This window comes from Arachis stenosperma, chromosome 6, assembly GCF_014773155.1.
Source record: "Arachis stenosperma cultivar V10309 chromosome 6, arast.V10309.gnm1.PFL2, whole genome shotgun sequence".
Classification (NCBI taxonomy): domain Eukaryota; kingdom Viridiplantae; phylum Streptophyta; class Magnoliopsida; order Fabales; family Fabaceae; genus Arachis; species Arachis stenosperma.
In genome coordinates, this window is record NC_080382.1 from 133,101,098 (window position 1) to 133,112,338 (window position 11,241).

The 11,241-nt window shown below is 37.7% G+C and overlaps 1 protein-coding gene across 3 annotated transcripts; it reads right to left on the bottom strand.

Annotated features, from left to right (window-relative positions):
• Positions 1–1,507: 1,507 nt before the first annotated feature.
• Positions 1,508–10,781, bottom strand: LOC130935778 (eukaryotic translation initiation factor 4G-like). 3 transcript variants are annotated; one of them, XM_057865664.1, is made up of 9 exons: positions 10,283–10,776; positions 9,511–9,641; positions 9,176–9,325; positions 8,967–9,034; positions 8,796–8,852; positions 7,153–8,526; positions 4,175–7,065; positions 2,108–2,302; positions 1,508–2,021 (listed from the first exon to the last, which is right to left on the bottom strand). In XM_057865664.1, the coding sequence occupies exons 1-9, from the start codon at positions 10,435–10,437 to the stop codon at positions 1,691–1,693; spliced, it is 5,352 nt and encodes a 1,783-aa protein (XP_057721647.1). In that variant the 5' UTR covers positions 10,438–10,776; the 3' UTR covers positions 1,508–1,690. The 3 variants fall into 3 exon arrangements, with proteins under 3 accessions (XP_057721647.1, XP_057721648.1, XP_057721649.1); XM_057865665.1 differs by having other exon boundaries at positions 7,183–8,526; positions 10,283–10,775; XM_057865666.1 differs by lacking the exons at positions 1,508–2,021; positions 2,108–2,302 and adding an exon at positions 4,031–4,082 and having other exon boundaries at positions 10,283–10,781.
• Positions 10,782–11,241: the final 460 nt, after the last annotated feature.

Consider the following 11,241-nt stretch of genomic DNA (forward strand, 5'->3'; position numbering starts at 1 on the left):
AGCCGTGACTAGTTCCTTATGATATTACACTATTATACTATTATCTTGCTTATATCGCATCAGTTCTTGTACCTTCAGATAGTAGCGTCGTTAGTACGTTTTGCGCTTTTGAAATCCTATTTCGAGTTATATCTTTCATCGGGCTTCTAGATTATACTATTCTTTCTATATACATATATATATATATTATGTATGAGCTTAGAACAGTTGTAATCTCTGATTAACCTTTTCTTTACGACGCGAGGTAAGGCTTAGGCTAATTAGGGTGTTACAACGGGCACTTACAAAACAAAAAAAATCATAGACTTATTATCTGCTATTGAAATTATCAGAGATAATTTGCAAATACAACTCCAAAGACAAACATAAGAGCCATCAATGGATTACTAAAACCCCTAATACACTTAATATCTCTAGAATTTTTCATCTGCAACTCTAAACCAAAAACTTTGTCCTCTAGCTTAGTCACTTTCTCTTCCATCAAAATAGCTGCATCCAGCAAGTGATTTTGCTTTGGATTCTGACCTTGGAGACCGTCATCATTTATTTGTTCCTCTTCAAACAGTAAAACATATTCATCCAGCCATAGAAAATATTTATAATGAGAGTCTGCAGTCTGCACAGTAAAAAATGAAAAAATTAGAATTGTAATGAAGAGATGCTTGCTACAAATCTTAACAAGAATAAGAACATAACTAATTATTTCATACCTTGAAATATGGGCATCCAAAGAATAACCTATTAGGGTTCGATTGTGTTGACGACATGAATAGAATTGCATGAATCACACAATTGCATTTTGGGGCAACGAATCTTTTCTTCTTTCTCGCTCCAGCACTGCCAACGGACAAATAGGTCCCTGTCCATTTCACCTAGCCACGTGGACTTCCATCTTCCACATAAGTTTTCGCTACCACCCAAGCCATCCATGTCATCCACTTGCCTATACATGTCAACAATTTCCGTCAAGTTTTCGCTATGAAAGTGACTGGAAGACTGCATTGTTAGCAAACGGAGCACAGGGTCAGAGACCAAAATAGATCTTTTTTTGGTTAAAAATCGCGTTGTCATTCGGAAAAATGGCAAGGACCAACCAAGATGATACTTTACTCAAATGTTAATGGCCTTCGGGAGGTAACGACCCTTACGCATACATTCTTATAATAAACGTCATTTTGACGCAAATATTTTGTAACCAACCAACCAAGGCTCTCTTTATATTTTGTTAAACTAAATAATATAAATAAATAAATAACAATATTTTTATCTATCTAAATGTATTTAAGTGTAGAAATATCTCTGGTGTACCAATATTGTTTTTGTTTTCCGAATTTCAATTATGCTCGACCACATGTCCCATTAGCATAAAGGTTCTTTTACAAACTAGAAAAACCTTCGTGTCTATTTATTGATACGATGCAGATCAATGTGTCAGTATATTTCAATAGACTGTTGAGAAAGCAAAACCCACATCGAAGATGACATAACAGCCCAAAATTTCTGCTGCTTCCTTGAACCTGCTATATAATTCCAGTGATGTCACAAATAATGACAGAAACCACATTTGCAAAATTCTTCCCACCAACCGGTATGGAGAAAACGTTTTCAGCAAATTTGAGTATCCTATAAACACTAGGCATAAATAATTTTTCCCTCTATTTCAAAAGGATATTATGAGCATCTCTATCCTCTAAATAAAACTCTCTAACTTCCTTGATTTCAAAGGTTCAGGTGGCCTGAAAGTCTCCAACCGCAAGTTGGAGCTTGTCCGGATCTCACTTAAAACATCATCACCTTTCTCCATTTTTATGACCTCCAAGGTATTTCCAAGAACATCAGCTGCGAGTCCTGCTTCTAAGAGACTGCCAGGTTCGTCACCGCCATCATGTATTAACTGCCCAATCTCTTTCAAAGAGACTACATGCTCTGTTACAGCTTTGGCAAAAATGCGGCCAAGAAACTCTGGTGCTTTGGGTGCATCGTTAACTGAATCTTCCAAAGTACTGAGAACAGATTCAAACCTAGCCAAGATAAAAAGGATTCATGAGTAAAATTCTCATCACAATAACAAATCTTCTCTTACCATTCATTATCATATAAAACTAACCCTTTGATGAGCTGGGCTTGACTCAAGATACCATCCTGAGACTTCACAAGGTTGACTAGTAGCTGAGCCAGAAGATCTCTCTCTGTGTTCTTTCTCTCGAAAGAGTCTGTGACCCAAATAGACACCATGGAAGGATGGAAGCTTGGAGAGTTCAAATCTTTCACACACAAAACAACTTCCTTCTCATCCCTAGCACTGAATTGAGCAATTTGCTGTCAGATATTTATGTGATAAAATGACTGAAAATAATTCTACAACCGTAAACAAACTTTAGACAAACTGCTCTCTGACATGGTACAGGAAGTTTCACCACCCATAAAAATTATTAAAAGAATAAAATTAAATCTGCACCATAATAATCTTTCCAGAATCTATAGGAATTAGCACCACAAAACAAATAAATAAAAAATAAAGAAATAGACACTCTTCTAGTGGATTAAAATATGGTTTTCAACATTGTTTTTATACATTTATAATGATTGGCCCGAGGAATTTCTGTTCAATTCTTCCCTAAATATCAGATTTAGAGGTTTAATAATTCAACTGATAACTGGAATTCAACCAGAAGTTAACTGAGATACAACAAAACTAGGGCAAAATACACTCAACTTTGTTGAAATTTGATTAAATTCAACCCAACTCCCCTATATTCTAAAACCATACATTGATCTCCCCTAAAGATTTAGGTAACATTATATCTAATACCCTTGTATTGTATAACACTAACCTCTCAGAAGAATCCCAAATACTACCCCCAATCTCCCATTAAATAAACTACTGGACTGAACTCAAGTATGAAGTTTAGAAAGTGTAGCACTGGTTATCTAAGGGGGAATTTAATATCTTCAACTGCTCCCCCCCCCCCCCCCCCCGAAAAAAAAAAAAATATATATATATATATATATATATATATATATATATATATATATACTAAGAGAAAGTGGACACAAATTACACAGTAAGTCAGTAATAGAAACTTGACGGATTCAGGGTAAAACATATAATATATTCAAATGACACAACATTGTAAAACATATCAGTTGGACAAAGATTTCACAGGTATTATACTAATGTGGACAATTAATTCTCTTCAAAGTATCAAATACCCATAACTGGCTAGAAATGTCGTAAAATATATGGTTGTTAAATCAGTAATAAGACAAATATTATATCAGACACACAACACTGGTAGGGATACCGCAACAAGACATTGTGGATCATGAGACAAAAATTGCATAACATGTTCTAATAACTGTAACATGGTTGTTAAATCAGTAATAAGTAACCCATTCACACAACCATTATATCCCACTGAGCCAGCAAATATTTTAAAGGAAATAGCATTTCAAAAGCTATGAATCTCAGGTCTAGCATGTATGACCTACCCGCCATATTTCTTTGGTTTAACACATCCAGAAGGAACATAACCTCTTTTTCTCCCTTTTTTTCCCTTTTCAACAAACCAGCTTCCCCCCATCCATGCCAGCCTATCTCTCTCAACTAGAATAAGTTACTCGCAACTTACAATGTTCAGTTCAAAAACTACCTTATGCACTACCAGATGCACAGTTCATGCACAAAATCTTATCCAATATCAACTTACCATCCTGTACATTTATACAGTTATAGATGTAATATTGACAATACTAATTAAATACTCTATCCACAACTCCACATTTATAAATATCAGAAACTACACTTCAATTTCTGCACTAGCTTTATCCAGCAGTCAATATTTTTTTTAAAAAAAGTTCACCATTCTAACACTTTCAGAGAAGTATCATCATACGCCCATATACATGACACCCAAAAGAAATGGCACAAACCATTAATTTGTTTTTAATAATCTTAAGGCAGATAGTTTATATAACTATTATAAATAACATGTTTAAGTGAGAACTGAAAAGATTTCACATAAAGACTCTAGACATGTTAAGCTTACCGACGTTTATACTTCTCCGAAGTATTGAAACTTCTGAAAAAATAATCATGCTATTCAGAAAAATCACAATTCTCCCCGAACTGAAGTGAAAACAAAGTGGAATGAAACAACACAGAAAGCAGTACCTATAATATTCTCTTATTGCTGCCATTGACATGTCTAGCAACCGTTCCTCCGGATAAACCCTTTCTGAAGAAGGAATCTGGGAGACTGCTGTCCCTTGAAGTTGAGAAGGCGAAGTTACAACAGGCATGTCGAAATTCCCATCTGCATTTCTCGGGTCCCTGTTACCGTAATTGATATTTCGCTCTTGGGCACTTGATTGATCAGAAGCTGTTCGCGCAGCAAATCTATCTGGAATATATCTTGATGCTAGGCCCTCCCTAGAACTGTATGGTGAGCCCTCTGCTAAATTAGTATAACCATTAAAACTGGTTGAACTTGAAACTGCAGTTGAACCTCTTAAGGACATTCCTCTAGCAAGACCTCCTTGGGGTCCCAAGGTTATTGAATCATCACCCAATCTTTGACTCATTGGAACTGAGAGAATCCTAGCCTCATGCCTGTCTTCCATTCGAGCATCCTGTGGACCATATCCGCGAATTTGAGAAGGCAGCCCACGTAATCCACCCATCTGAGCAACAGGTGAAGGTAACATAGATGCCCCTCTCAGACCAAAATCTACAGGATTTTTTCTTGCTGGATTATTGCCCAGACCACGACCCAACCTACCTGTTTGGGCCTGCCTCTCTTGGGTAGCATCTCTGTGCACCTCCTCAATCTTCTTTGGACCTTCAACTTTCCTCCTTTGTTGCCATTTGTTCTTTCTTAAATCGATGGCATCTTTCAACATGAACCTCACCCTCGAAGATAAATTCATGTTGTTTGATAATGATTTCATCCTTTCAAAATATACATCTATATGAACCTTGGCTTTGGGATGGTCAATCATCTCCCCAATCGTACTCATGAGCTTGCACAAAGCCTCAATATCTTCTTCATCCGGATCCTGATGCTGACCTAATAACTTCTTGATGCACTCATGCATAATCCTCTCTGTTAACATTTTCTTCTTATACAGTTCTCCTATCAATCTGATATTACCCAGCATGCGTCTTCTTGCCTTTATCCTTTTCTCTTCCCTTTGTTCATTAGATTGCTTGACCTCACCTTCATCCGCCTTGTTTGCTTCTTCCTGCTCTCTTTCACCCCTCTCAAATTCTTCCTGACACTTGTTCAGTAATAATCTCTTAAAAGTTATCTTCTCATTGTCTTCACTAAAATCAGGCAACTCAGCAGCCAAATGTGAACAGAAATTGGCATACATTTCACAGAAGGTAGGTTCCATCAAAGCCTTCTCAAATATTTGTGAGATGACACCAGTGAGAGTTACTGCATTGTCAATGTTAACTGCTTTTACCTGCTCAAAAAGCTTCTCAAAATTCTGAGGAGTCAATTTATTTAATATAGCTTTCAATTGCCTCTGCTTGGCCTCTTCCACATCTGTCACTTTACCGATTTCATACTTCTTTTCAGCTTTGTGCATCATCTGCAAAGGACTTTGAGGAGGAGAAGGAACCAAAACCCTTTGCTGGAAGCTTGAAGCACGCTGCCACCTTTCACTGTCACAGCTGTTTCTTGGCATTCCTCCCAGATTTCCCATGGATTGCATTGGCCCAGAAAGAATCCCTCCAGCTCCAGCATATGGCAGAGGCGAGCGAGGATTCCTTAATACACCAAAATTGCCTCCTTGAACTGGACGAAATCCTGCATTACCTCCAATACTATCCAAACGCATACCAGAATGAAAAGCATTGGAAACTTTACTCCACTTGTCTTCCTCAGTAATACCACCACCACGGCGATCCATCCGAGACATCCCACTAGGCCTATCTATAATCCTTCCAGGAGAAGGATGCGGATCATGTGAACTACTAATGTTGGCACTGATCAAAGCCTCCGCAATATCTGCTGTGATTTCAAATCCTTCAGGAAGATCGGTGCACTGCTCTGCAAACTTCAAAAGGAAATCTCGAGAGTACCTCTTCATAATGACTACACATCCATCAATAACCTGTTCAGTTTGATCTGAAACTTCAAGTTTTGGTGAAGACGTGTCAGCAGCATCCTCCCAATCATCAAGTTCAGCCTTATTCTCCCTACATTGCTCACCTGCTATAGCATCTGGCTGAGCAGCATTAGTAGACAACTGCTCCAAACTTCCAGAAGTAGAAACTCTTGCCACTTCTTCTGAGCTAACAACAGCATCTTTCTTCTCTTCAGGTCCCTTGTATGCATTATAAAGATCAGAGGTTGACCCAGCAGCATCTGCTTTCTGAAGAATCTCTTTTCTTTTCTTTTTCGCCTTAGATGTAGTTTTTACCTTATTTTGATCTAAAATTGATCTATCATTAGTATCTGGTGCTGGAAGAAAAACTACACTGCCAGCATTCTCTATACCATCATCGAAATGTTCTGATGTTGTTTCTGGAATATCAGATGAATTCTGGTCTAATGTCGGAGAACTTACAACAGCTTCACTACTAACTGCAATATCATCTCTACTCAAACAAACATCTGTAGAAGAACCCAATGCAGTAGGGTTTTTGTTTACACATTCTGGAATACAGCTTGTAGTTTCATCCAGCTCCCGTTTACATCCTTGAATAGATGATATTTCAGTATTTTCACCCATTTCTGAATCTTTATTCTTTGGAAGTTTATCCAGTTGTGAAAATTCATCTAGCTCATCATTCTTTTTCAAACTATCCGCAGCTTGAGCAACAGGTCCTTCAGCTGAAACATGAGTAGAAGGTTCTACAGCACCATTTCTTTTTGCTTCAGCATGAGGCATACTCAAAGGGGGAGTTGGTAATGTATCTTCAGTCGTTGTTGTGATATCTTCACTGATAACAGCTGCAGAATGGTTTGTTTTAGTTACTACAGTTTCAGAATCCCCAGTAGATCTCTCAACAGCTTGGGAAGACACATATGAAACAGTAGGAGACTGTACAACCTGTGAGGGGTAAAAAGTCAATACCAGAAAGAAAACTAATAAATAAAGAGCCATAAGATGTCTCAAGAACAAAATTCTCTAACATACTGGATGCTGTAATTGGCCTTCCTTCTGTACCTTCTTATTATCTTTCAAAGAATTTGACCTACTCAGAGATTCCTTCCCCTTTTCTTCATTATTAGACACAACTAAAACAGCCTCCTCATTCACAGCAGATGAAGGCTTCATGGGAGCAGCTGTAACCTTAGTATATGCAGCAGATTGTTTTGGCAATGAGCTCAAAACTGAAGAATCACCGGATAACTTAGACTGTTCCAACGAAGCCTCAGAGGAGGTTTCAGAACCTTTTTGTGGCAAAGAGGAGCTAGCATTACCAGACACTACTGAAGCTCTGGCAGGGTCACTCTTTTGGGCAGCAGAAATATTGGAATTGGCAACTGACGAGTCCACAACACCAGACCCACTACTAAGTTTAACAGACACAGAGGTTGCTCCTGTTGAAGATTGTGAGATAGCATTATGCACATCCCGGGAAAATTTTGGATTTGATGATTCAACAATGCCAGGGATATGATTGACAACTTTATTAACAGGTAGTGAACTATGAGAAGATGAATTCATGAAACTAACATTTTGGGGACCCTGGCTCACTGCATAATTAAATCTCAGTGGCTGAGAATTTGGTGTTATCTGACTACTACTAGAGGGTTGATAGAAGGGAGCATGGGATGGATAGTAATTAATAGGATGAGAAACTGGCATTGCAGGTTGAGATTGAGAAGACACACTAGAGTAAGATTTAGCACCGGATGACCCACCATCTGAATACGTGTCTGCCCTTTTATCAAGCCTAAGTTCCTCATGGGTCTCAGGATGAGTTATCTTGACAGGAGTAGTTTTACGAGGAGCAAATTTTCCTCCTTGCTGTGGGGAATATTGTGGGCCAATGCTAATGCCCATGCTACCTAACTGATGGGGCAATTGAGAGACCATTTGAGGAGTAAAACTCATGTTTTGGCTCTGATGAATGAGTCCTTGATGCATCTGATGAGGTTGAAGGCCTGGAACAAAGACCTGCTGCTGCACTTGTGGAGCATTTCCAACTGGCAAAGGCATAGGTAAAGGCATCTGATGAGATGCTGTTGGCATACCCTGGGATTGAATCTGTGGATTCGGACCACCAAACTGTACAGATGCCTGGGGCTGATGATACGTCATTGGCATTGAAATTCCACTTAAAGGAACAACAGAAGGCTTTTGCATCTGGCTTCCAGGAGGCAATGCTGACACCTGCATATCTTTCTTTGCCCTAGTCCCAGCATGAGATTGATCAGTAATACCTGTATCCTTCTTCACAGGGTGCTGTTTTGGAACAGGAGGTGCTGGTGTTGGTGTTGGTGTTGGTGCTGGTGCTGGTGCTGGTGCTGGTGCTGGAGCAGGTTTAAAAGAATCATAGCGGGCCTGAAAGTTACACAACTAGATTTCATGAAAGATAATAATACTTGAATTACCATGAGAACAAGTAAAGCCCATTATCTCAACTTCAAATAGACTGAGTATAAAATCACAGATACACTTCTTTTACTGATTTCATTTCCGAAAATAATAATTTCTAGCCAGAGAAGTCAACAATTAGAATTTCTTACTTTATGGATTAGATGCTGTTAGCAAATTTATATTGTTCTACAAATAACAGGGAAATAAAGGGCAGAAAATAATAAGATGCATACCTGATCACGCTTCTGCTCATCTAAATTGGGTGGAGCTGAGCTTGTGCGAGCAGGAATCTGAATATTATTATAATAGAACAACATCAACTCCTCATGAAATTCCAGGCTTTAAATAATACATAAATAAAGTTTAGAGATACATTAAGTGATACAAAGATAAGAGAAACTTACTGCCATTCCATTCATAAAACCTGGACTAATAGATCCAAATTGGACAGGAAATGCCTTGGATGCATCTCCTAGGGCACAAAACAGTATTCAAAAACACTCTCAGAAGTCACATATAACAAAATTCCCTTCATGTTAAAATGTTATATTTATGAGCATTCAGAAATATTGACTTATTCTATATATATGAACCAACATGGATAACAACATACCCTTAGCAGGGGTTGTCAAAGCAGCTGAATCAGAACTCAAGGTGGGAGGTTGAGAAGTAGGAGCTTTTGGAACAGCTCTGGTTGTCCTCTGAGCATTTGAGGATTCTGATGACTTGACACTGGTATTGGTAACGGGTGCATCAGATCCTCCTATTATTCATCGTGGATGAATAATGTTCATAAAAGACAATCACATTTACCAAACACTCAGTCATGTAACATAACTTTCAGGCCAGATAACATAAGTACATAACTAGTAAATGTACACTTCATTCAAAATAATATCTACCAAAAAAGTATTTTGCAAAATCTGGGGAAATATTGCTAAAACTTACCATGAAATTGAGGCTGTACATGGCTACCATTTGGTGCAGTCCGGGTTGCATAAGTACTATTAGACTCGGTTAGTGCAGAAGGGTTTACCCTAGATTGCCCACCTTGTGCATTATTAGACTTCTTGTTAAAACTAACACAAGTAACAGCCATAAAAAATTATCAGAACATCATTATTCAAAAGAAAAGCAAGAAATGAAAACTAACACCTCTTACATTTTTTGTATCAAATAAGAATTTTATTATAACACAAAATAAGACAAAATGCTAATGAAAACAACCAAAAAAAAAAACAGGGGAAAAGAAAAATCAACAAACACAACTTTATACTCGTTTATCACATCTCAAATAAATGTCCCTCAGGAATGATCATTTGCTTTGCACAAAGTAGAAGTCAAATTGCTAACTTTATCCAAAAAATATGCACGACACTCCCACCAAAACCCCACAAAACAATGGCACATACTACAGCCTGCAACTAATGATCCGGATTCTGGAAATTGATTCAAGGTTCTAAGGCACTCCCAAATATACTTGTACCAAACTAAGCTTTGTATTGAAAATTCAGCCATAGAACAGTGCAAAGTGGATGTTCAACTGATTCTAAGCTCACCACATACAAGTACACAACTGCTCACTGAAAACAACACAATTCAACACGAAATACTAAAGAATAAAAATGACGAAAATAAATCATTCCAAATACCCACTATCATCATAAACCAAATCCCCCACCCAAAAAAAAAAAGAACACATTTGCAAACCCTAACTCACCTGCGGTTAGAGGATAGTGACGGAGAAGGTGCGGCACCGCCGCCCCTACCGTATGCACCACCGGAGGAGCCTCGCTGCTGATTGAAGCCGGCAGATCGCCCGGATTTTCGGTACGCAGCGTCACTCTTGTCGGATTTTGATTGATTGAAGGACATATATCCCAACCCTTAATTCCTCCAAAAAATTAGCGTTTTCCAAAAAAAAAAGAAAAGAAAAGAAAATAGAGAAAAAGAAAGGGGGGATTTTCCTTCCTCAATTTTCCCTGCAACCAAGCAAGCAGATCGACATCATCATCACCGCACACAATCCCACATGAAGCAAAACCTAGTTAATCAACATCAACCCATATGCCCAATTCCCAATAAACACAATGCGGTGGAAGAGAAAAAGGAATTAGTTGGAATAGGAGAGTGAGAGAACCTGAAGAGTGTGTTAGGTGTGTGAAAAAACTAGGGTTTTTTATTTTTATGAGTCAGGTGGTTATTGAGATTAGAAATGTGGACTCGGGGAGTCCATACACGACACACAATTACACTGTGCAAAGAGAGATGTGTATTTGACTCAAACAAGAGTGGACCCCACACACGTAGGTAGAGATGTGTATTGTACGGAAGAGAACACTCTCTAGTCTACTACCACTTCTGCCCGGGAATCCAACAAACTATATTCTATACTTCCGCTTCAGTATAGTACTTAGTAATTACAATTTGAAATTAACATTTTAATTTGAAGAGATAAAATTTTATTCTTTTTAAGTATTTTTAGATAATAAAAATAAAAGAGATTGAAAATTTTAAAATTTAAAACTAAAATTTAATCATATTTTTTAAAAAATATCATATTTAATTAAGATAAGATAAATATTTTTTTTAGATTTATCTTTCAATCTTTATATTTATCTTATCTTAACTAAATATGATATTTAGATAGGGTAAAGTACTAAATTGGTCTCTACGTTT

Excerpts from the sequence above, each read along its gene's own strand:
- LOC130935778 (XM_057865664.1), bottom strand. The coding sequence starts at position 10,437 with ATGTCCTTCAATCAATCAAAATCCGACAAGAGTGACGCTGCGTACCGA. Across the intron at positions 9,642-10,282 it reads TCACTATCCTCTAACCGCAG|TTTTAACAAGAAGTCTAATA; the intron begins GTGAGTTAGGGT and ends TACTTGTGTTAG. Across the intron at positions 9,326-9,510 it reads TGTACAGCCTCAATTTCATG|GAGGATCTGATGCACCCGTT; the intron begins GTAAGTTTTAGC and ends GATGAATAATAG.